The sequence below is a fragment of the Colossoma macropomum genome, unplaced genomic scaffold (assembly GCF_904425465.1).
Source record: "Colossoma macropomum unplaced genomic scaffold, Colossoma_macropomum, whole genome shotgun sequence".
Taxonomy (NCBI): Eukaryota; Metazoa; Chordata; class Actinopteri; order Characiformes; family Serrasalmidae; genus Colossoma; species Colossoma macropomum.
Genome location: NW_023494803.1, coordinates 4,741,538 through 4,767,616, shown reverse-complemented (window position 1 = coordinate 4,767,616; position 26,079 = coordinate 4,741,538). Strand labels below are relative to the sequence as shown.

At 39.9% G+C, this 26,079-nt stretch overlaps 2 protein-coding genes across 4 annotated transcripts in view; both read left to right on the top strand.

Annotated features, from left to right (window-relative positions):
* Positions 1-14,883, top strand: part of slc22a7b.1 (solute carrier family 22 member 7b, tandem duplicate 1) — a 45,821-nt gene extending 30,938 nt beyond the window's left edge. For 2 of the 3 annotated variants that reach the window (XM_036592726.1, XM_036592727.1), the window contains 10 exons: positions 2,533-2,921; positions 4,938-5,041; positions 5,207-5,361; positions 5,659-5,827; positions 6,868-6,991; positions 8,097-8,203; positions 9,927-10,141; positions 11,723-11,831; positions 13,806-14,012; positions 14,601-14,883. In XM_036592726.1, the coding sequence (XP_036448619.1) occupies positions 2,541-2,921; positions 4,938-5,041; positions 5,207-5,361; positions 5,659-5,827; positions 6,868-6,991; positions 8,097-8,203; positions 9,927-10,141; positions 11,723-11,831; positions 13,806-14,012; positions 14,601-14,688 (1,659 nt within the window). In that variant the 5' untranslated portion in view covers positions 2,533-2,540 and the 3' untranslated portion in view covers positions 14,689-14,883. Of the gene's footprint in view, positions 1-2,532; positions 2,922-4,937; positions 5,042-5,206; positions 5,362-5,658; positions 5,828-6,867; positions 6,992-8,096; positions 8,204-9,926; positions 10,142-11,722; positions 11,832-13,805; positions 14,013-14,600 lie in introns of those variants that run through there. The other variant, XM_036592730.1, reaches the window with a different exon arrangement.
* A 123-nt stretch (positions 14,884-15,006) lies between these two features.
* Positions 15,007-25,005, top strand: LOC118823262 (solute carrier family 22 member 7-like). Its single transcript, XM_036592731.1, has 10 exons — positions 15,007-15,599; positions 15,819-15,922; positions 16,115-16,269; positions 18,559-18,727; positions 19,581-19,704; positions 19,790-19,896; positions 20,406-20,620; positions 22,746-22,854; positions 22,946-23,152; positions 23,493-25,005. The coding sequence occupies exons 1-10, from the start codon at positions 15,219-15,221 to the stop codon at positions 23,554-23,556; spliced, it is 1,635 nt and encodes a 544-aa protein (XP_036448624.1). The 5' UTR covers positions 15,007-15,218; the 3' UTR covers positions 23,557-25,005.
* The last annotated feature ends 1,074 nt before the right edge of the window (positions 25,006-26,079 follow it).

Here is a 26,079-nt window from a genome sequence, read left to right as displayed (position 1 = left end):
TCTTTTTTTCCTTGCCACTGTCACCATTTTTCTGTAAAGCTGCTTTGTGACAACACCTGTTGTAAAAAGCTCTATATAATTAAACTTTGACTTGAAGTTTGTTTGTATCGCACTTTTCATACACAGCGGCAAGAATGCTTCACACAAACACAGAAAAATAAAAGCATTAAATAATAATAAATAATAAAGCTTATGAAAAAGTTCAAATTTAAGTGCTAAAGATAAAAGACAATAACATTATGAATTAAATAAGGGGTTTATAAAAACAAAATAGTGTTGAGAAAGTGCAGTGCTGAACAAAGGAGCAAGAAAATAAGAACTTACTGATGATCCCTGGTGACTAGAGGCCTATTGGGCTCATATACTTCAAACAGATTAGCAGTGTATTTTGGTCCAAGGCCATTTAGAGATTTACACTGATCAGGCATAACATTATGACCACCTCCTTGTTTCTACACTCATTGTCCATTTTATCAGCTCCACTTACTATATAGGTGCACTTTGTAGTTCTACAGTTACAGACTGTAGTCCATCTGTTTCTCTGCATACTTTGTTAGCCCCCTTTTACCCTGTTCTTCAGTGGTCAGGACCCCCATGGACCCTCACAGAGCAGGTACTATTTGGGTGGTGGATCATCCTCAGCACTGTAGTAACACTGATGTGGTGGTGATGTGTTAGTGTGTGTTGTGCTGGTCTGAGTGGATCAGACACAGCAGTGCTGCTGGAGTTTTTAAACACTGCATCCACTCACTGTCCACTCTATTAGACACTCCTACCTTGTTGGTCCACCTTGTAGATGTAAAGTCAGAGACGATAGCTCATCTGCTGCTGCACAGTTTGTGTTGGTCATCCTCTAGTCCTTCATCAGTGGTCACAGGACGCTTGTGGGCTGGATATTTTTGGTTGGTGGACTATTCTCAGTCCAGCAGGGACACTGAGGTGTTTAAAAACTCCAGCAGCACTGCTGTGTCTGATCCACTCGTACCAGCACAACACAAACTAACACACCACCACCACATCAGTGTTACTGCAGTGCTGAGAATGATCCATCACCCAAATAGTACCTGCTCTGTGAGGGTCCATGGGGGTCCTGACCGCTGAAGAACAGGGTAGAAGGGGGCTAACAAAGTATGCAGAGAAACAGATGGACTACAGTCTGTAACTGTAGAACTACAGAGTGCACCTATATAGTAAGTGGAGCTGATAAAATGGACAGTGAGCATCGAAACAAGCTGTAGCTGTCTGATTGTGGTCTTGGAAAGGCCAGTACTAAGACCTTTACAGTAGTCCAGCCTGTTAGAGACAAATGCACAACTTGTTGTGACATGATTTTTTCTTAATTTTCATATATTCTTGAGATGGTGAAAGGCTGCTTTCATTGCTTTTACAAGGCTACTGAAAATCAGATCTGAATCAACTGACTTGATCTTTAGCCCTTTAAGTCTTTGCTCCTTACTAGACACCAATTCGCTTCATCTGCAGATCCTCCTTAGAGGAGCTCATGGTTGTTGAGTGTTAGCACAAGGTTTGAAAAGTCCGAGAATTTTTTTTGGAATTGTCGTCAGCTGACAATTTCTAATGACAGTTCTTGACCTGCCTAACCAGTCAATTAAGGCCTAACAAGTCAACTGGATGATTGTCCAGACTTATGCACATGCCACAATTACTACCCTCTATGTTCTTCCTGTTCTTTCGCTCAGGTCACTGTGTCCTTGGCCACCGAGCTACAGCAAGATGCAATGTCATGATTTCATTGTTCTCTCTTGTTCAGTGTGTTTCATAAAGCTGTAGTCTGTGGTTTACTCTGTAAGCTATTTCAGTGATTCTGTTCTGCACCCCTTGACATTTGAGTTAAAAATTTCTGTTCATTCCCTTCCATGCTGGGTCACTAGGAACTCTCTAAAAAAGATTAACAGAAAATCACACAGATGGAGATGCAGTTGCATTTGTTTCAACTTGTTACATCAGCAATTGGATCTACACATGCAAACAGCTTATTATTCAAATTACCATTAATATAATTTTAGGTGAATAGGATTTAGGATGACATGCTTGCTTTGGTGGTATAGAAAGTTCCTGCATATGTTTCCAATGCTACAATTCTAGCTTAACTGCATAACCTATATAGAACATATGAGAATTATATTGTTGTTATTATTATGTGAGGTTCCAAGCACTGTAAGAAAAGTTGGTTTCTTATTTTCATCATATATATTATACATGCATGACTACAATAAATGCTACCTGACCATACGTTGTCTGGTTTGACATCTGGGCTTGTGTATGAGTATGAGATGTTAATGAACATTAGAAAAGTGCACAAATGAGTGATGAATAACTGTACATGCAAGTGGACCCCTCAGAAACGTCCTTCCTGCACTGTATTCGTTCTTAAACGAGGTTGTCAGAGTGGGTCGTCTCTCAAAGCCTTTTCTCTTCTTTATTTCTCCTTTACTTAGGGCTACATTTTGATCAATTTATTTCTTCATTTTATTTCTCTTGGGGCTCTGAAACTCACTGTCCATTTCACAGGCCTAAGGATGAAGTTTGAGAACCTGTTGGCAGAAGTTGGCGGTTTTGGACGCTTCCAAATTGCGCTCATTCTTTTGCTGGTGATCCCGCGGGTCACCCTGCCGTTTCACTTCCTGCTGAATAATTTTATCGCCGTCATCCCGTCCCATCACTGTGACATCAGCTCTCTGGACACCGATGGTGTTTTTGAGAATCTGACCCAGGAGCAAAGACTGACTGTCAGCATTCCACAACATGAAGATGGAACCTTTGCTTCCTGTCATATGTTCACAGAACCTCAGTTCCACCTGCTGGAGAACTCGTCTGACGCTACAGAACTTCCTGTTGTCCAGTGCCAGGATGGATGGGAGTATGACCACAGCACATTTGAGTCAACCTTGGCTACTGAGGTAATTCTCCTCATTTTTCTCCTCATCATTGAGAGTTTTCTCCTCATCTGTTGGCTTACTCCCTCCACACCAGTGGTCACCAACCCTGGTCTTGGAGATCTCCCCTCCCACAGAGTCTAGTTCTACCCACAATTGATCCAGCTAATCAGGTTATTCAGAAGCCCTTGGTTGGCTGGATCAAATGCACTAGTGTGGGTGTATTGGATGTTGGATGTAGCTCTCTAGGAGGAGGGTTGGGACCACTGTTCTACACATTTATTTGCCAGTTTATTAGGTACACGCTGAGAAATGAAAGGAAAAATGTGATGAGATAAATGAGTGAAGAAACGTAAGTGAGGATGCAATTAAGCAGTTACCATCCAACCATGCTCTGTGGCATGTATTAAAATGCTATGCAGACCAAGGTAACCTTGATCTAGATCAAGATGGCATGAGGAAAAGATTTAAGTGACTTTGAACCAGGGTTCAATAATGAGACTACTGCTCAACTGGCTAATGTTTCAATAGGAACAATGACTGAAGTGGTCTCTGCATTCAGATTTATGGAAAAGACATTAGTCAACATGGGTTCAAAGTGCACATGTAGTGACCACGATACTTGTGCATTAGTGTTTTTGTATGAAAAAAACAGATTTACATTCTCAGGTGACTAAGAATGTAAATGCAGGGTTTGGTCAGACTGTGTCAGCAAGAACAGTGTATCAACAGCTATAGAGAGGGATCTTACAGTAGGGTTGCAGTCCATAAACCCCTCATTACAAAGACGAGTGACCGTGTTACCACAGAGATGTGGAAAAAGGTGATATGATCAGATCATTCTTTACCATATTCTCCATAAGAGTATGGAGAACGGCACAGGCCTGAAAGCTTGACCCCCGCAATGAGAGGGTCTGGCTTCTCTGTTATGCTGTGGAGTAGAGGTCTGTGGGGGACTTTTTTTCTCCGTCCTGCTCCCACCCTCTCCCACAAGATTTCATCCCGCTCCCACCTACTCCCGCAGAAAATCTAAATCTTTTGTCCCGCTCCTGCCTGCAACCGAAATGTTTTGTCCTGCTCCCGTCCGTGCAGTTCCATCAAGGTGAGCTGACATCCAATATCTGACATAGCTTATTCACAAATACGTTATTCTCTGCTGAAATAACACGGCAGTTGTGGTCATCAGGCTCACTGTGAAGTAACTTCACCAAACGCCATTCATTCCCAGTAAACACAAAGCAGGAATTAAACCACAGAGCAGCTATTTTTGGTGTTTTGCTGGGCTCTGAAGCTGTGGACACTGGACTGAGGGCTCCACCATCTTTGTAAGCCACAAAAATTTGTGTGTTGTTCACATGATCGGTTACTTCACAACTCTTCACAACAAACATTTCTATCCTCATGGGAGTCTCATCCCAGATGACAATGCTCCATCCACAGGGCACAAGGGGTCACTGAATGGTTTAATGACTATAAAAAACTTTGTAAATCATAAGCTATGGCCTTCACTGTCACCAGATCTTACCCCTTGGGAGAATTTGGACCAATGTGTTAGACAGCGCTCTCGACCACCGTTAAAGCATCAGTTGAGGGAATATCTTTTGGGAGAAGAGTGTTCCATGCTTCCAGTACAGTTCCAGAGACGTGTATCTATCTATGCCACCATGCACTGAAGCTGTTCTGGAAGCCCAACACCACGCTAAGACAGTTTGTGTTGGTTTTTCCTTTAATTTGTCACCTGGTGTACAGTTACAAACTATAGTATATCTGTTGCTGCACAATTTATCAGCCCCCTCTACCCTGCTTATCATGGTAAGGGGCCACTATAAGACTACAACGCTACTTGCATGGTAGTGTTTGTGGTGCCAGTACTTGTGTATCAAGTACGGTGGTGTTGATTGGGTTTTTACACTCCACCACCCAATATCTGGTCAGTATTGGTCTAACGATGGTACCTAATATAATGACAAATGAACGTAGGTACAAGGTAGGTGTATCTGATATACCGGCAACACTCCAATATCTTCCCTTCTCTTTCAGTGGAATCTGGTATGTGATAAGAAGGGTATGAATAAAGCCACGGCCACCATCTTCTTCAGCGGGGTGATGGTTGGAGCACCTGTATTAGGCAGTCTGAGTGACAGGTGAGGTTCGTTGATAATTGAATTTGGTAGCTCATGAAGCACAGCCTACAGCCAAAAGATAGTTAAGAAACTCGAGCATCTTTTGAACTTCATGAATTATCTCAAACACTTACATTCACTTCAAAGGAATCAACTTTTAATTCTCCACCACTTTGTCCTCTTCAGGTTTGGCAGGAAGCGCATGCTGATGGTGTCCTATCTCTCGGCGGCTTTCTTTGCCGTCGCCAGTGCTTTCTCCACCTCCTTCGTCATGTTTGCCGTTATGAGGTTCTTCACAGGAATGGGAATCACCGGCATTAGCATAATCACCATTGTGCTCTGTGAGCATCTACTTCCTACTCAAAGAAAACAAAAACTGCAGACTGTAATCAGGAATTGATGTAATTAATTTGTGTTTTAGCACCGACAGAATACTTTCACAAAAATCTGCAACTATTGGTGTCAATTACTAAACTCAAATCTAGTCCTTCACTAAGGTGCCCAAAACTTGCGCAATTTTGACTGATAAGGAATTCAACTGCTGGTTGAAATAGTACAGGTGTTACTAAAACTAAAACTGTAGTTACATGTATTTGCGACAGGTTACTGTTCATGATGTGTCAGATGTCTCTATGCAGGCGTGGAGTGGTCAGACATCAAGCACAGGACAATGGCGGCAGTGATGATAAGCCTTGATTGGTCCATCTCCACCATGATACTGCCAGGCATCGCTTACTTTGTCAATGACTGGAGACTCTTGGTTGTGACAGCGACATCTCCTCTGGCATTGGCGATAATCTGTTGGAGGCAAGATTATATTTATTTATTCTGTATATTTTGTTTTTCAGTTTTGGGAAACAGATTGTAAGGGCCCAGTCTGCGCCGCCGGCCGCCAGCAGAGGGTGAAGGTGGCAAGGTGCCCAGAGGTGCCATATCTTCAGGGAACTCTAATTCCCAGAAGCCCTCGGGCTGATTAGGCCAAACCTGACACACCTGTGGACTCCTCTACTTGAGGCTGTGGCAAACATCAGCTCTTTGTCACACCTTTGTAGAGGGGTGACCGGTACGGTACCCAGGTATTTAAAGAAAAGAAAAGGAGAAGAAAAGAAAAACGAAAAGAAGAGGAAAGAGGGCTGGAAAAAACAAAAGAGAGTAAATGCCCCAAAACTACTTAAAAACCACAAACTGCTCCAAGCCATACAAAGAGCAAACAAGTGAAACATAAAGTCTGCCTTCCCCTCATAATTACAGAGGAAGAAATTTTTGTTTTCTGACCATCTCTTATTTCACGTTTCTGGTTCAGCCTTTGTTTGAGCACGCTGCTTTTAGCGTCCCCTTTGTTTGCCCTTTTTCCCCGCCTTTTTATTTCCTGTTCCTTGAAGTGTTTTTTCATTGTCGCCTGTGCTTCCCAGTGGGGTCACCTCAACTCCATCATGCCAAATTAACACTCCATTGCCTCAGTAAATGTATTTAACACCCTTTCTCACAAGTTTTCCTCTTTGCACTTGGGTCCACCTCCCTGCCATCCTGTAACACAGATTCCTTGATTCATTTGGATCGACCTGAACTAAGACTACCAGCAAACCAATGTAAACCCTGATCAGTAGTAATTTTGTCAAGTTGATGCTAGAGAATACAAAAATAGCTGTTACTTACATTCTGTTTGGTGTACATTCTAATTTTAAATTACAAAGCAGCAGATTTTGCCATGCTAATACTACAGATGCTAGAATACTACACAAAATGACTACAGCTGCTTTAGTACAGTCCCACCCTAAACAGTTCGGTGTTGTTCCTACATTGGATGCTGTGAACATTAGCCTAGCATGTGAACTTTTTTCCTTCAGGTGGATTCCAGAGTCAGCACGATGGTCGATAGCCAATGGCAGACTAGCAGAGGCCCATCACTATCTCGCTAGGTGTGCATCAGCCAATCACAGAGAGAAAAGTCTGAAAGACTTCAAGCCCCAGGTAAGGTGCCTTTACGCAAGTGCTGAGATGATTGACCAGGGGTGGCACCACATCTACAAAAGTGGTGGGCCAAAACGTATTGTTCCAAAAGACAACTAGGCCACTGACTGACCAACTAGCATTCAGGATTACACATAGCATATGTCATCTTAATGGCATGACCTTAGAAACCTATTCACGAACCGTGTTAGTATGTCAGTCGTCTATTCTTGATTTTATTATCCATGTTTAAATTAATTCGAATAAGTCAAACTAACAGGTACAAGTTACACTGTTTGAAGTTTTATTTGATTTACGCTTATTTATTTTAAGACCAACACATCAAGACTAACTTTCTAAGTACAGTTTGAGTAAACTCCACATATTCGGTAGGTGGTAGAAATACTATTAAAAATCCTGTTTATATCACACTTTAGATCAGTCATGTCAAACTGGGGACCTTCCAGGCCAAAGTGCTGCAGAAAGTACCGTTTATGCTAATGCTAATGCTCTGAATTCAGTTCATGAAGGCCTTACTAATTAGCTGATGAGCTGAATCAGGTGTGTTTAATGAGGTAGCGTGCTAAAGCCTGCAGTGTTTAGGCCCAACAGGACTGGAGCCTGACGCATGTGCTTTAGATCTATCACAATTTAGAATATGTTATCTTTTGCGACTATGTTTGTATGCACTGCTTTATGTCCATTGTTTTTATTCTGTCCTCACTGTGTCCTTTTACCTCAGACAGAATTATTACACTCATAATTTTGGCTTAGATAACTACCTCAGTGTTAAGTGGCTGAAATGTTTAGGTTTTATTTTACTGAAGTTATGTAGGCAAAGGTTTTCTATGAAAAATTTCAGAAAACTTCAAGCTATTTATCTATTTATTCAAGCAAGATATGTACACATCACATGAAGGAATGTTCCAAATGTCTGATCCTCACTCTACATATTTCTCATTTCAACATAACCTTATTAGTTTCACAGTAGTAGCTCACTAAATAATTCATAGCAATTCTAAATAATTTATAGTAGTGACTGGATAATATGCTTTATGCTATCATTTTTGAGCTATATTCTTTGACCTTTTTTTTGCCCTTGACTTTGGACATTTTGACCTTTCAGACCCTCGCCACTGTTATTGTCGCAGAAGGAGACAGAAAGTACACGTATTTGGATTTATTGAAAACTCCTATGTTGAGGAGACTGGCTGTGCTCACTGGCTTTACCTGGTATGTACAGAGCATCTTAATTAAGAGGGATCAAAGTAGGTGACAATAACAAAACCAAAAAGTTCCCATTGTAATCAGCTCGATTTTTAACAGACACCCTGTGTCTATTTTTGATATGTCGTGTTGAATCGTCCTGATGTTCCACCTTAATACTGCCGTTGAACTCGCTAACATGTGAAGTAGGTAACAACAGATAAAGAGAAGCTAAACCGAGGTGGAGAAAAGTTAACGTTGACTGCATCGCTCTCTCAGTGGACACTGCTGTGTCTGATCCACTCGTACCAGCACAACACAAACTAACACACCACCACCACGTCAGTGTTGCTGCAGTGCTCAGCATGATCCACCACCCAAATAGTACCTGCTCTGTGAGGGTCCATGGGGGTCCTGACCACTGAAGAACAGGCTAAAAGGGGGCTAACAGAGTATGCAGAGAAACAGATGGACTACAGTCTGTAACTGTAGAACTACAAAGTGCACCTATATAGTAAGTGGAGCTGATAAAATGGACAACGAGCGTAGAAACAAGGATGATCATAATGTTATGCCTGATCAGTGTATATCACAATGATGCAAGTCCATTAGCAACACACTAGTAACCATATCACAGAAATGACATAGCAACCACTTGGGATACCATAGCAACCACCTAGCAACCAACTGGAATACCATAACAAATTGTTATAAACACCTTAGCAAACACCTAAAATACCACAGTAACCAAAACACGTAAAATACTATAGTCCCCAGTCTTGCAACCATCTAGCAACTGAGCAATCACTTTCTACAGGAAATGCACTTTTCCTAGTTTAGAAACTGGTCTCTTAAGCCCTATTTGTGCTGGATTAGTTTTACCAGACAAGGTCCAGTAATGTAATCTGTAAGGGATCTGACTGACCAATTTGTACGGGAGAAAGTATCTTTGTAATTTCACAACATTTTCCTGTCATAGCCTGGACATTCACACCCCTTTTAAGATAAAAATTTTGCAGATCCAAGAAAACAAACAGGAACAAACTTAAAGGTAATACTCGATAAAATAGCATTAGGCTAGTAAAATGGCTCTGCTAGTCAATTTAACAGTTGTCACCCAACAGGAGACATTAAGATATTTAATTTCATTCTTCTTTTAATTAGCCCATCACCAAATTGTTAATTACACTAGTCCAGTTTTGAACTGTGCCAAGCGATTAGGCTTCTGGTCGCATCTTCAGGTCGCCAAAAAAAGGGGTGCTGATTTCTATTACCAGGATTTATTACGTTACCATGGTGTCGATTTGAACAGGGAGGCTGTTACTGAAGGAGCTCAAGAGTTCCTCAAATTAAAGAAGGTTATAACCTCAAGAATTATTACTTAGCAGACTTGTGAAAACTGCAGACATGGCAAATCACGGTTCTAGTCAGTAACCACCCTGCCAGAAAACCAGCATAGACCAGCACACATGGTCTCCAGCAAAACCAGCCTATGTTGTGTTTTTGAAGCTGGTCAACCAGAATGATCTTCCTTAGTGACCAGCTAAACCAGCACCAGCAGTCTGTGCTGTTTCTTTTTCAACTGGGCACTCAAACAGTTACAGCACTTCCCCAGGTTAAACTGCACAAAAAGACCTTTAAATGTCATATAAGTAATGAGTTACCCTTGATTTGGTTTAAATATTTGAAGCATTTTTAAGCAGCTGTGTTAACATAATTTAATTCTTTATGCAAATCTGATTCACTGCAGGTTTGGCGTCGCATTCACATATTATGGAATCAGTTTAAACGTGGCAGGGTTTGGTCTAAATATCTACCTGACCCAGTTCATATACGGTACCATAGAGATACCAGCAAAGCTGCTGATCTACCTGAGTCTGGATAAGGTGGGTCGCAGATACAGTCAGGTGGGCACACTGCTCATGACGGGGGTGTGTATCGCCATCACCATCCTCATCCCTAAAGGTAAGGAGCAGATTTACTGCCTGTTTAACGATGTGTTGTTGTTCCTTGAAAACTTAATGACCTTATTTTTTGCACTTTTTACACTGTGTGAACATTTCATGATGAATGGAGTGTTGAAATGATATTAATATGACATTAAATTATACATTTTTCCACTTATCCTGAAAAGTTCTGGCTAAATTAAAATATGTAACCCTTGCTACATCTGTTGTAAAGATGCCCACTATGCTCCACAGTAGACACTAGAGCGCATGTGTCAAACATCAGGCCCACAAAAAAAAGACACAATCCTATTCAGCCCACAAAAAGTATATTCATTTTCTATTAATATTAGCCTGTTTCACAATGCACTGCACTACAGTCCCCAGCATGCACTGCACCATAATGTGTGCTCTGACTCTCCTACCCCAACAACGATCTATGGGACAGCAGTTACGCCTCAATTCTACAGCAATTCCACACCGGTCATATCACCAAACGCACTGGCTTCATTTATACGTAATGGACGTGCAGCAAAGAAAGGATGCCAGGTGTCTGGTTCAAACAAATAGGAAGGTTTAAAGGACTGAGCTCCTGGGAACATTTGAATTTTAAATATTTTAAGTACTCATGTAATATTTCAAGGTCAGCTACAAGTGCCTGTATTTTAGTTTTTGCATATAATGAATAAACAGTGGCCAGTTCCGTTTCCAGCGCAACATTTAATTAAACATGAAAAACATATTCGTTCTCTGGCCCACAGATTTGTTGAGATTTTTTAATATGGCCCTTTTAGTGGCTGAGTTTGACACCCCTGCACCAGAGTCAGAATTTCTGGTTTTAAGACTAGAAAGACCCCCTTCTGATGAAATATCGTGAAGGTGGAGGGAACTTTTGAAAAAACTAAAGCTCTTTCAAATGTTCTTTTTTCTTTAGCTTCAGCTGTTCAATACAGAAGGAAGCCAGATAGCTAACAATACTGCCAAGGAACTGAATATATAATGACGTGCATATGACTGTATTCAAGTAGTCACTATAATAAAGAGAATGGGTTACTTGAGCAACAGAAATGACCTGGAAGATGAGGAGAACAACAAGCTAAAAGTTAAAGCTAGCAAGTTAGCTAAGGGCAAGGATGTTAGCCAGTATGCTAGTCAAATGCTTTACAGCTGGCATTTATGTATATGTATTTTCCACATTTCCACATGCTGCACTTTGCAGGCGTTCTTTAATAAAATTGTTTCTTTGGTAATGACAAAAACTGTCCTATTGACAACCGAGCTACACTGACGCTAACTAGAACCGCAGCTGTATGTATTAGCACCTAGATCAGGGGCTAGGCCAGCAGTCAAGAGTTCCCAGTGGTTTTATGATGTATTTGTGTAAGGAATGCTGGGTACTGTAGTGAGAGGACACTGATAGATGAAAAAAAAAAGGATATAAAATCAGAAATTCTTTCAAACCAATGATGCTAAAGGATACAATGCTGTGCTAACATGACAAATAACATTTTAAACGCTAGTTTTAGGTCAGAATGCTCATTTAATGACCGCTCCAGTTTGACAGTCATGCCACTTTTACTTGTTTCTATGTTTTGTCCAGATAACTGGCTTCCTCACACTGTTGTAGCAGTGATGGGAAAAGGCTTTTCTGAGGCTTCCTTCACAACTGTGTTTCTGTACACCACTGAGCTCTACCCTACGGTCTTACGGTGAGCTGCCAATCACTTTCTCAGGCTTCATTTCTGCTTTGTAATACATGTAAGGTAATAATTGTCAACACATGGCTAAACAGTATCAAAATCTCTCTCTTTTAGTTGCTTTGTTTGTACTAGACCTGTTCTCTAGTAATTATTGGCTTGTAGACTGTGGTGAAATAAGATACATTGCTAAGTCATGTATGGTCAGCAGTTCTGCCACGTGCTGCATTAAGGTTTTGAGCCAGACCAAAAAAAGTACGGTCAGTATGTTATTGAATATTTATCAGTCGCAGGATGAAGTTAGACATTTGTAAAACAACTTTGTATACATTTTTTGAATATTCCCACCGATTGCTGAAGGTTATACATTGACAAAAGTTTGAATCGAAACCTACTTGATACAGATACGTACATCATTTTCACATGAATATAATATTACATCATTGCCTTTCAGTAAACAGTGCTGTGAAAAAGTATTTGCCCCTCCTGATTTCCTCTGTTTTTGCATATTTGTCACATTAAATGGTTTCAGATCCTCATACAAAACAGAATATAATCCAAGGAGACCATCAGGAAACGCAAAAAAAATCATTTTTCAACACTTATATCACCAATGTGAAAAAGTGATTCTCCCCCTAAATTTAATGACTGATTGTGCCACCTTTAGCAACAATGACTGTAACCAAACGCTCCCCATAACTGAAGGTCAGCCTTTCACACTGCTGTGGAGGAATTTTGGCCCAGAATTGCTGTAATTCAGCCATTCAAGCATGGACTGCCCATTTATGGTCCTGCCACAGCGTCTCAGGACTTTGACCAGGCCACTCGAAAACCTTCATTTTGTTTCTTTTGAGCCAGACAGAGGTGGACTCGTTCTTCAATTTCTTGCTGCATAACCCAATTGTGGATGAGCTTTAGATCACAGACTGATGATCGGATATTTTACTGGAGGATTTTCTGGCAGAGAGCAGAACTGATGGTTGCCCAGGCCCTAAAGCATCCCCACACCATCACACTGCCTCCACCAGACTGGCTTCGTAACCCTTTCCAGACTTGATTGTGGCATATTGTCCTGCTTGTTGAGACCTTTTAGCCTACTTTAACAGATTATTAAACCAACTCTAGATCAGGTGTGTCAAATTGGGGCCATTCCGGGCCAAAGTGCTCCAGAGATTCAGTTCATGAAGGCCTTGCTAATTAGCTGATGAGCTGAATCAGGTGCGTTTAATGAGGTAACATGCTGAAGTCTGCAGTGTTTTGGCCTGCCAGGACTGGAGCTTGAAACATGTGCTCTAGATACTGTTATATGGTTAAGAAATAGTCACTAAAAGAAAACTGATTTACTGCTTTTTACCATCATCACAGTTAAATATTGTGGTAGCAACGTACTTAAATTTCCTCAATATCATTGCTGTCCAAAGAAAAATAAGTATCTCCAAAATGGCAACTTTACAAGAGAAGGCAAAATATACAAGAGTGAATTCATATTTATCTGTCCTACTGTTCAGCCTTGCCCTTACTCTCCAGTTCAGTTTCCTGTCCTTTTTTTTGATTGGTTACCTCATGAAAAGTGACACTTGCTCAGTGGAGATTTTCTGCTGAAGTTGAGCATTTTTCAACTTGATCCACGAAGATCTGCAGCAGAAAAAAAAATGTATTCCACAGTGAAAAAGCAGAGTCTGTGGAATCTGTGTTCTACTCTAGGATATAATGGCGTTTTGGGTGGAATACACTCTAATCATAGCTGTAATGGTTGGATCTGCAGTGGAAAAGATCTCGGTTTAGTGCTGAATTTTCTACATTTGAAAACAAAATTTACTTTGGCCAAAAAACGAGCGCATACCATAAAAAACTATGGTATAAAGAAAACATCCAAGCCAGGCAGCATGCAAGTTTATGGTAGGGGAAACAATGATATTTCAAACAAGTAAATTCAATGCATTATTTGAGTGTAGTGTGCATTCTATGTATGCATTATGATGACAGGCAGAACGGGATGGGTTTTTGCTCCTGTGTGGCCCGTGTTGGTGTATCAGTGGCACCGCTGATCAGCCTCCTAGAAGAGACGTGGACTCCCCTGCCACAGGTCCTGTTCTGTTCTGTAGCCATCATAGCGGGCCTCCTCGCGCTGCTCCTCCCCGAGACCCACAATGTACGCCTGCCTGAAACCATCGAGGACGTTGAGCATACAAGGTGAACTTGTGTAACTGATCAATTTAAAAAGACATTTTGTGAGCTTTAAACAAAAAAAAAAAATCACTTATTGTTAGTTACACCACAAATTGCTGACACACTGCTGGTTACACAGGCCTCCGAGGATGTGTGGTGATTCTGAGTTGTGAAATTAGCACTAAGTCTAGGCTATTTTTTTCTATATGGGGAAAAATGAATGGAACTTTCAAAAATAATAAAACGAGATTCTGCTGCCACAGCTGCTAGACAGCCTGTCTGAAACGTATGTCCTTCCACAACACACACATCAGCTGCATTTTACTACAGACGAAGTGAAAAAGCCAAGAAAAATTTTAATGAAAAACTGGCTTACAATCAAGCAACACTGCCGGCTTGAAAACCTCTACTCATTTCTCCAAACGTCTTTGCTAAGATCAAATATAATTAATACTGTACTCTTTTTTGCCAGATGTTCTTCTTTACGTCATGGTTTTGGAATTATTGTGTGGAATCTTCTCTTGGAATCGACTTCACTGATTCGTGTGATTTGGAATTGGAATTGAAGTCGACTCCAACAGTTCTGAAACATAAACTTTTTTTTTCTCTTAGAAAAAGATCCATCTGCCTTGAAGATCTGAGAGGACTGCAGCAAGGAACTTCATTAGATTCAAACGCAAAAAACATGACAGTGATTTAAGGAGGAGTCGCAGAATAGAAGAAAGCAAATATGATACGTTTTTCCATTTATAATACTTCATTATAATGTTGTAGGACAAGTTATACAAATAATAGTGGTTTTATGAAGATTTCACATAAGAAATTGTATGTAGAAGTGCTGAAGCATTCTCTGTGTAATTTCTACAAAATAAACAATTTGAATAGCTTTGTCAGATTCTTGCTGTCCTTGCCAAATCACTGGTGCAGTATGCACAAAATAAATATTCAATTGCACTGGATTTTACAGTCAAAGATTTACAACAAGCTTAAACATTTCTGACGAGTCATTTCAGGCGGCTTCTTCCGACCTTTGGAATATAAGAAATTAGAATTTCTGACATTTGCAGGAGAGAAAAAGAGGGAGGGACACAGAGGACGGGTTTAGATCACATCAGAGCATCTATAGTGAAAGGTCAACCAGCTGGGCATTTGAGAGAACCAAGGACAGACAGAACGAGACACTGCTGGACGAGAATCTGTATTTCTTTGGGCTTTGCGGGAAAGTTTAGTATGAAGTTTGAGGATCTCTTAGCAGAGATCGGTGGCTTTGGACGCTTCCAGAAGCTAATCGTTTTTCTCAGCTTTATCAGCCGATTCACCCTTCCGTGTCACTTCTTGCTCATCAACTACATTGGTGCCATTCCGTCTCACCACTGCGACGTCAGTTTTCTGGACGCTGAAGGTGTTTTCGGGAATTTGACTCAGGAGCAGAAACTTACTGTCAGTATTCCGAAAAACGAAGATGGGACGTTTGCTTCCTGTCACATGTTCGCTGAACCTCAGTTGCAGCTACTGGATACCGAATCAAACTCCACAAACGTTCCACTGATTCAGTGTCCAAACGGATGGGAATATGACAACAGCACCTTCAGTAGTACTGTTTCCACACAGGTAACACTGTATACATTATATAATTCCAAAGAAAAGATTTCTAAACCAACAGAGCATGAAAATTTATACAGTTTATTGTATAAGACATGGTTGGGCTTCCAAAACCTACCCAGTGCTTGGACCCCTATAATTGCTGCAGCTAAGATACATTAGACTACTCCTTAATCTACACAAACATAATTAGGTAGATAAATAAAACATATTCTGTCTTTCTCTCAGTGGGATCTGGTGTGTGAGAAGAAAGGGATGACTAAAGCAGTAGCAACCATCTTCTTCATTGGAGTCATGTTTGGAGCAGCCATATTTGGAAGCCTAAGTGATAGGTGACGTATTATGGTGACGGCAGATGAACTCGATGTTATTTACAATATATTTACAATGCAATTATTTAGTCTCCATACTTGTAGACTCACGTGCTACTGCTGAATGAGTTACTCACAATATAATACATTACATTAACATAATAAATCATAATAACAATACAATAATGTGTTGTATGTTATCTCGCTCCCCAGATATGGTCGTAGGGTGATGCTCCTGGTGTCATACATTGTAGGGATGACCTTTGCAGTGGCCAGTATTTTCCCCTCCTCCTTCACCATGTTTGCAGTACTGAGGTTTTTCACTGGCCTAGGCATCAATGGCATTGTCATCATAACCAGTGTGCTAAGTGAGAATCGCTTCTAGATTTGATGGATTCGCAGTCCAGCAAACCTATTCAGTTAAAAATGTATATCATGTGACTATGTATGTGCAGTTATGTACACTTACTGGCCACTTTATTAGAAACCCTGCCTTCTAGTTCAACATGGCTGGTATAGTTACAAACTTTTGCCCAGACCAGCTCAAAGTCAGAAACAGGCCCATGCACAGACATTATGGGCAGTATGGGCCCATGGGGAAAAATGGCAACCTGAATATGAATCAAGGTTATAATTTATAGCATACCAAAACCACTCTGGTTAAGAAAGACAGTGGAACTAAGTTTTGGAGGAAACCAAAAGGAGTGTTTCGTTTTCCTCAAGGTAGCCAAAAACATGAGCTTTATTGCCCAGGGAGAGTTTTGAAGTCAGCATACAAGGTTGTTATGTACAACTTTCTAATTACTCCACATGTTGTCGATCAGCTGAGGCATGTTGACCAAATTTAGCTTTTTTAGTTTAGCGCTGGAGCTACAAGGTTGCTAACAAACACTAGAAGTCAATATAATATATGTATTAGTGTTTGTTAGTAATGAAATCTTTTCTGTAAATACATCCCCAAAACCATTCGAACAACATCCAGGTCTTGTCACGCAAATGTGACAATGTGGTTTAGGACACAGTTTGACTTACTGTGAATAACAGAAGAATGGTGCTCAAACTGGATCAGTTATGTTATTAAGTGTTTTTAAAAAGAAAGGTGATGTAACACAGAGGTAAACATGATCCTGTCCCAACCTTTTTGAAATGTGTTGGAGGTATCAAATTTAGAAATATACCTGCCACACAGTAGCCATGTTTACATGCAGCCTAATAGTCCGTTAATAATCCAACTAATAGCTCAATCAGAATATACTAGTCCCTTTGAGGCCATTTGGAATACAATTTCTATCCAATTGATCGAGGTGGGTAATCCTGTAAATAATCCTTTAAATAGAATAATAATAACCATGTAAACGCCTGTATCCGATTACATTCCCAATCGGAAAGTTAAAGTACATTCTGCACATGTGCGTCGTGTCATAGCAAAAGTTTATAGCGTTCAATATGGCGGGAGCAGAAACTGGTCTGCAGAGGAGACAAAGTTTATGCTCTGATCTTTAAAAGACGGCGGTGGGACGGACGTCCAGCTTATGTGTCTCAGAACACGACGTCTTTATTAAGGACATGTGAAGGACGTTTTCCTGAGTCTGACATCATTTTAAAGCAATTAAAAAAACAAGCACTGCTCACTGCTGCTCATCTCACTGTGAATGGACTCGTGATGCTTGTTGTCATGGTAACGTCTATACTAAGTGGTTCTCTACATGTGCATGTAATTTTGGATGGGATTACTTGTAGTGAGCATGTAAAGTGAGATTTTCATCAGATTGTTGAGTAGAGTGAGCATAAACACCTCAGTCTTAATGAGTGGTAATCGGAATGTATTCAATCGAATTGGCAAAAAGCTTTGCATGTAAACACAGCCATTGATCATGCAATGAAGTTCCTAAGGTAAAACATAAAATATGTTTTTTGTACCATGTTCAATTTAATACAGGTCAAACAGAATTCACTAATTACTGCCTTCTGTTTTTTCTAGCATTTCACATACTGTCTCAAATTTTTAGAACTGGGTTTGTACATTACTGGTGGGATTTCCAGTGCAGGTGTGATACGTGCATCCATGATATATCCAATTCACTGAGGGGAAATCTTATAGACGACGTATTGCACCAGAAGCATAAGAGAGCTGACGCACAAGCTCTACTCCCAGGTCAAGACCTCTGAGTTGAGCCTCGCCTCACTGAAATGAACCATGAAGAACGGCTGCATATACACATTTATTATACAACCAAGAGGGGATTAGGACAGGGGCTCAGGTCTAAATCTTTGCACATATCTTGTCAGATACTCTGTGTTTTGTCCTTTAGCGTGGCCAAGAATCACCTACTTTGACTGTTTGACTGACATGCAGTCCGCCCAACTAGCATCACAAATTTAAACAGGATAGTTTGAACACAAGGCTACAACAAAACAGACCCATGGGAAATTGGTATGCTCATCAGCATGTGCAAGAATATCTCACATAGTAGCTACTACATGCTTCAAAAAAACACTGTAAACATCTTAATAGTGGAGCTGTAAGGTGCCTCATAAAGTGGTTAGTAAGTGGAAATACATGGTAGGTGTTTTTAGGAAGCTGGACAGTGACTTTATGCACATTTGTATGCACGAATATTATGTGCCTATGTTTGTTTGGGTCTGATTTTCCTCAGATGTGGAGTGGGTGGACATTGAGAGCAGAAAGATGGTGGGGGTGATTGAAAGCATGAGCTGGACTTTTGGCTACATGGTGCTTCCTATCTTAGCGTACGGCGTGAGAGACTGGAAGTGGCTGACGATCACTGTCACCTCACCTCTCATTATTGCCATAATCTCCTGGAGGTGTGCTCTTTTAAATCATTCTATAGCTTAAACGGAACGCATTTAAGAAATAAGCCAGTATTGTTCAGCCTAATCTTCATCTGCTGCATCTTTGGCAACATCTGGGGACAGTCATAAGAATTTTTTGGCTAAATGTGGGTGGGAATGTTGATTTATTATGATGGGAACTTGAAAGCAGGGCTCTACATGGGCGATGGTGCACTCATCACCATTGACCAACACTCAGTTCCACTGCTATCAGTGGAACTGATCTAACATAAGTGAGCTTGGCTGAAAAGTGCAGGAGACCAGCTAAACTTGGCTAAAACTTAAAATTTAAGACCTTTGAAGTCATGTTTTAAAATTGTAGTTGGTGTCATGCCCATAGTAGACACTCTGGGTCTGAGCTGGTTTTCTTTATGAGAAAAATGAATAGTGTTTGTTTTGCTGTATGTTTTGCCATATGGATGTCGTTCCTGCAAATGTCACTGAATTTTGTGAATTAGAAAGTTTTTAATAAGCTGAAATATGATGCTATATGCAAGCTAACGCTGTTGTGCAATGAACCACAAGACATAAGACTGGCAACCTTCCCAAAATACCCCACAAAAACCATCAACCTTTGTTAAATGTGGTAGTTTAGAGACTTTGGCAGTAACACACAGTGATATACACATAATAGTGTTAAAGTTAAGAGTAGACTTACTCTCATGCAATGGCATTTCAGTGCACAGGACCATTAGCTTGTATGTAGCATATATGTAGCATTATTTGTGCTATCACTGCTACACTCAAGTCAGCAGTGGTGTATCTCATTAATTTATCTGGAAATGGACCTGAGCCTCACCCAGTATGACTGGACTTTTTCTGGTAGATGGCTTCCAGAGTCGGCTCGGTGGCTAATAGCTAACGGAAAGGCAGAGAAAGCTCATTTTTACATGAAGAGATGTGCCGTCATGAACAAGAGGAAAGCAACCACTTCCAGCTTGAAACCAGAGGTGAGAGTTTTTCCTTCAGACTGTATTTATGAGGAAACAGACATTCATTAAGTTAATTCTTGTTCCATCCTGTTTTTTGGTGTAGGTTCTATCGCATATAGTTTCAGAAAAAGGAAACAGGAACTACTCATATTTGGATCTCATGAGGACTCCTAAAATGAGGAGACTGGCTTTTCTGACTGGATTTACCTGGTGTGGAATAACGCTAAGACTTTCCCATTTTGTTTAATCAAAAGCCTTTTTAAATGCTTTTGTATTTAGTTGAATGTGTCATTTAGATAATAGAGAGATACTGACTGCATATATATGTGCAACTGAATCTTTTCTGATCCAATCTGAAGAACATTTTAGGCCATTAGCAAATGGTCATTAGCTGGAAGCTAACACCATTTAATTCGGCATAAAAAGCTAATACAGTCTGCTCAGTACAGTCTTCAATCTGAATGGAGGCCAAGAGCTGATTTAACGTGCAGCTCAGGTTTTGGGTGGGGGTTTGGGGTGGGGGGTCAACAGCCTCTTCATCTGTGTGTGGTTGCTAACAGTGTAGCCATGCTATTTGAAACACAAGAAAAGATGTAAGTAGTGCTGAAGCTAGTGATGCTAGTTTTGTGTCATGCTAAACAACCACTTTTTCTCAGTTTCTGTCTGTTTTCTTTCCTCCAGCTAACAAACTTGCACACATACACATTTTCTATTTCCAGGTATGGGGTCGCCTCCACATACTATGGCATCAGCTTTAACATCAAAGGCTTTGGGCTGGACCTTTACCTAACCCAGTTCCTGTATGGATTTGTGGAGTTACCTACTAAGATCTTAGTGTACTACCTGCTTGACCGGATTGGACGCCACAAAACAGAGGTTGGAGCGCTGCTGCTGGTCGGGTCCTGTTTGCTTGTAAATGTATTTATAACCAAAGGTGAGCACATGACCAGACTAGACTAGTAAGGGAAAACATATAACAGCATTATGTAATCAGGACACAAATAAGTCACCACAGTCCTTACTGTGGGTGGCATCGCAATAGCCAAGACTTGTCTAAGCATTTCGGAATGAATGGAAAACTTTTGTCTGGTTTGTCATGTTTGGTATTTCCAAAAGCAGCTCAAACTGGGCTACGGACTAGGAAAACTGTTTAGCTCAAAAATGAACTACTTACGAACGTACATAGTGAAGATCTCTGTGCTGCTTTTGCAAATCAATAAATAAAATAGCTGTGCATAGTTTAGGCAGACAATTGACAGCTTCTTAAAGTGCAATAAGTCTTATCTCCCAACAGGCCGTAGCGCTTAATGACAGTTGTGATTGGCTGAGAGTCATGTCAATCATTATTTAGCATTTTGCTTCATAGACCCAAATACATTTTTTAGGAACCCTCCCAACATTTATCCTGACCTAGTTCAAGCTCCATGGTCCATGGCTTATGAACTCACAGGACAGTGTGGTTACATGTACAGAATAATGTTTATTCATACAGCACCTTTCATACATTGAAATGCAGCTCCAAGTGCTTCACAAATGATAAAAAGCAGTTTTGGTAATACTATTAATATGCGCTTTTAAAGTTAAACCAGAGTCTAGAGTTACACCAAGATTCCTAACCTCAGTTTTTATTTGTAGATTTCCAAGTCTTTCATACACTTATTTCCTCTTTGCTTCACTACCAATTCTAATTATTTTTGTCTTTTCTTCATTAAGCTTTAGAAAATTACGATTCATCCAGCTAACTATGCTGGACAGACATACACCGAGCTTGTCTACTGAACTGACAACTGGAGCCACAGATATATACAGTAGTGTGGCCGCATAACTATGAAAATTGATGCCATGCTTCCTAATAATCTGACCCAGTGGCAGCATGTACAAAGAAAACAGAAGTGGACCTAGGACAGAGCCTTGTGGTACACAGAGAATATCATGCTTATCTGAGATGTGTTCACTTATGTTTACAACATACTGTCTTCCAATTAAATATGTAGAGAACCAGTTTAGCACAGTTCCATTAAGACCAAGTTCTCAAGCCGATTTAGAAGTATTGTATGGTCTATAATATCAAATGCAGCAGTTCAATCCAGAAGCATAAGTACCAGAACATGATTCGCGTCAGCATTTATTCTCAGATCATTCACTACCTTTACTAAAGCAGTTTCAGTGCTGTGATTTGGTCTGAAGCCAGACTGGAATATTTCATCAATCTTGTGTTTGTTTAAGAAATCATTAAGTTTTAAGAAGACTAGTATTTTACTTAAAAAGGAAAGGTTAGATATTGGTCTGTAATTGCTACTGAGGAATCAAGGTTATGTTTCTTCAAAAGTGGTCTTACATCTGCCATTTTGAGTGTGTCTGGAAAAGTATCGGTTTCCAAAGACCGATTTACAGTGTCCAACACACCTGGACAAAGGCTGTTGAACACTTCTTTAAAAAATGCTGTTGGAATAGGATCTAAAACACAGGTAGAGGAATTTAACTGCATGACAACTTTCTGAAGTTCTGTCTCAGTAATCTTTTTAAACTAGTCATAGTGTTTTGCTATTGAGTCTACTATTGGTAGTTTTGGAGTTATAAAATGTGACCGAATGTTAGTGATTTTGTATTAAAAATAATGCAGAATCATGACATTTTGATGTTGAAGCCTCTGTGAGATAATCATTGGTTAATTTAGGATTTCAATCAGTTATTGAAAATTAAACTCCTGGGTTGTGTCCGTTGTCATTAATAAATTTTGAGTAGTATTTCTGTCCTTTCCTCCACTGCTGTTCTGCTTTGCAGCAGTCCCTTTTTAATTGGTTGTCTATTCATTTTTCCATGGCATCTTTGTGGTTAGGGACTTTCTGGTGCAACAGTATCTAAAACAGATCTTTAGTATACAGTAAAAAAATATCTGACCATGCCATGCACTGTTGAGTTAATAGGTAGAGGAAGTTTTCAAGGAAGAGCATTACTAAAGGCAGCTGCTGTTGATGTGTATAAATATGGTATTGTGAAGAAAAAACCTAAATAAATCTTTGTCCATGTTCTGTTCTCTTTCTTTCTCTGTGTCCTAGATCAATGGATAGTCCGCACAGTGATAGGAGTGCTGGGTAAAGGCTTTGCTTCTATGGCCTTTTCAACGCTTGTACTGTACAGCTCTGAGCTGTACCCAACTGTCATCAGGTAACACACCAATTAGTCATAATGCCATTTAAATGCCTTTAAAACTGTCACTTTCTCACGATGTTAACATATGCACCATTTGCCTCAACAGGCAGAACGGGATGGGCTATAACTCCTTCTTGGGTCGACTGGGTGTGGCTATAGCCCCGATGATCCTCCTATTGGATGAAGTATGGGGTCACCTGTCCCAGGTGATATTGTGTGCCATTGCACTAATCACTGCTCTGGTCGCTTATCAGCTACCTGAGACACGGGGGAGGTGTCTGCCTGAGACTATAGAGGACGTGGAAGGGAGCAGGTGAACTCTTACTGCCGGTGCACATATGAGTGCTGTTTGAGACAAATCAATAATTAACATCGTTAACAAATCATTGTCATAACAAAACCTTGTAACTCCAAATGAAACTATGGAATAAAGCATTTCATTTTCTTAATGTTCCTTAGTGTAACAAGATTTGATTTCAAACAATTTTGGACCATTTGGCGGCATTTTCAAAATTTACAGGATCAATTTAAAAGTTACAGGATTTTGATGCGACAGTGATAAAAACTCATTTGAAATTTAATTTAAATTTCTAATTTAGGATTATTGTTATTTTTTTAATTCTTTCTGAATAATTGCTTTTCATGAATTGCAGGATGGGCCAATTTGAAACCCTAATGCAGGAGAAGGGAAAAGAGGAACAAGAAAATGAGAAATGAGAAGACGGAAATAATATCACATCTGGCAAACTTCACGCATTTCTAAATGATCAGCTATTTGCATTTGTCCCCTTTTTTGTATTTATGTTTATTAGCACCAATTAGTACTGAATAAGCAGGCAGATTCACTGGAGCATTCTTGAGAATTAATTTATTTCATTATATTCAAAAGGGATGCAAATTTTATGAAAAAAAGAGTGTTTGGGAAATGTTATGATTATTTTATATGTTTGCTTTTTCAATAGAAAAATAAAGTGTACATGCTTTCAAATAGGGATTCACAATGATATTTTGGTTGGCCAGCCTGCTGTCCCTGACTGGGTCACTGACTCACTGACTGGCTGACTGACACCTATAGTTGGAAAACTCATGGTTGTCGCTATGCACCTAATTAAATAATGTAAGATAATCACCCCTATTGCTCATCCTCTACTTATGAAGGGCCAACTGAGCTGAAAACACTTTTATTTAATCATGTCATGTGTCTTAAAAAAAAACAACTTCCTAATAAAGGATGCCCTAATCCAGTGGTAATTCCAGGTAAGGATAAAATCATTAGGCACCATTACAGGACCACTAAAGAATAAGATTTTGATAGATCAGTCACTTTTTTATGAATTATCTTTTGTAAAGAGTTACACCAATGTAACATTAGCTATTTTGTAAGCTATAATGCTAGTGTTATTAGAATGACTGATTTTGCACTCATTTTTACACTTGCAAGGAAAATGGCAATTTTGCTTGACTTTACCCGATTTTTATCTAACTGTAGATATTTTCGTGTGTTTGTATATGATTAAATCATTTTAAAGTCTATAATCATGCTAATAACACTTGTAGAGACCTGGCTATAGAGCTTGCTAAATCAATTTTCAAGGACTTAATCATGAGGCAGCAGTATGTACAGCATGTCAATATTGAATTATCAAATCCATAAGGAACACAGATTTATCCACTCTTGTAACTCACAGCACTGGAGAACCTGCTGGGTCTACTTTTTTAGTTCATTTTAATTTGATATAATAATGTGGCCTGTTGTATTCCAACTCTGCAAGTACTGCAGTACTATTCTTATTTCATTTTTAAGTTTGTCCTAGAAGCTAAAGGGTTCGATTAAATGACACAGAAGAGGAAATTACCCAGTCAGATTTCTTCACTAGAGCAAGTGTTCCCATTGGTTAGGACTACAGAACCTGACATAAAGGTCTAACGTGTCAGACGAACCGCTAACATAATTAAGAACTGATAATAGAATCAACACATTCGACTTCCAAACAGTGGGACTAGGTCCGTGAGAAAGGCCTTCTGAAAGTCCTAGATACTATGACTGTGAATACACGTAGCCATGCCTTTCAGTCAGCTGTTAGAAATGGAAAACAGTGGCAACAGCTCTATGGCAGGACTCTTTACTGAATCACTATAAAACTGCTACAAAATAAATAATGTTAATGTCTGTTACAAGCTTCAAATAAAACATGGAATGTCTTTACAAGCTTTGAATGTCTGTTTTAATGTAGAACGGCCTTCTTGTGAATCACCGTTAATGCTAACATACTACTAGAATCCCATAGGAAAGCTAGTAGAAGATTATCTTAGAGGTGTTTTTTTTTTTCTCCTTGCTTTTGACCGAGTTTTGGTATTTATAGCCTGAACAGAAGGCCAGCTCTTACAGCAGTCCACCACCAAATAGTAGTAGTAGTAGCTAAAGGAGTACTATGATAGAAAATGTGTGTCTTTTTATTGACAAAGAGGTGCTGGTAAAAAAATCTGAGTGGGCAGCCACCAGACTCTGTAGGCAAGTGAGCTAAAAGGTTAATTGGCCAACCTGCACATAATGTGAGGGTATACAGTGTACTGTAGGCAATTGTATAACACAAAAGCCATTCAGCTAATGGTGGTCCACCAAGACAAGGCTTGCCTAGTCTTGTTTTCCACAACACTAAAGTGATAGATAAAACAAAGCCAGTGATAAAATTTCAAGCTAAATATTCGTTCCTGGTTCTGATTAAGTGGTACAAGAGATGGAAAAACCGGTCTCATGAGTCCGGACCAGGGCAGAACGGCCCAGCATGGCTCTAAGCACCATTTGGCTCAACAGTGGAAAAGAGGCCTTGGACATTACTGAGACATAGCTAAAAAGTCTGCCTTCAATCACCTTGGAACCTTTGAACTGAAACATCCTCACAGGTGGCAGGGTCAAGTCAGTTAGTGTGTAACAAATCCTACCTAATCACTACAAACACAGAGTTCTTGGCTGGATCACCGAAATAATCAGAAACTGGAGGTGATGCATTTGGGGCATAGTTCATCCTGCTTAGCTGGATAGGTTTTCAACAACAAAGATTTTATGTAGATCTGTGCAGATTAGCAGACAGTGTGCCTTGTAATTTAGATGATATATAAGTTTAAACTTTCCAAGCTACATTGGACACTAGTTTCTTCTTTGAGTTTAATTTAGTGGCATTCAGAGGCCCAGCTTGTTAAAACAAAGTGCCAGTTTGGATAATTTTTACTTCACCTCAT

Bases quoted from the DNA above. Each gene is read 5' to 3' on its own strand.
- LOC118823262 (XM_036592731.1), top strand. From the start codon at position 15,219: ATGAAGTTTGAGGATCTCTTAGCAGAGATCGGTGGCTTTGGACGCTTC. The intron at 15,923-16,114 runs GTGACGTATTAT...CTCGCTCCCCAG, and splicing joins TTTGGAAGCCTAAGTGATAG to ATATGGTCGTAGGGTGATGC. The intron at 19,897-20,405 runs GTGTGGAATAAC...TTCTATTTCCAG, and splicing joins TTTCTGACTGGATTTACCTG to GTATGGGGTCGCCTCCACAT.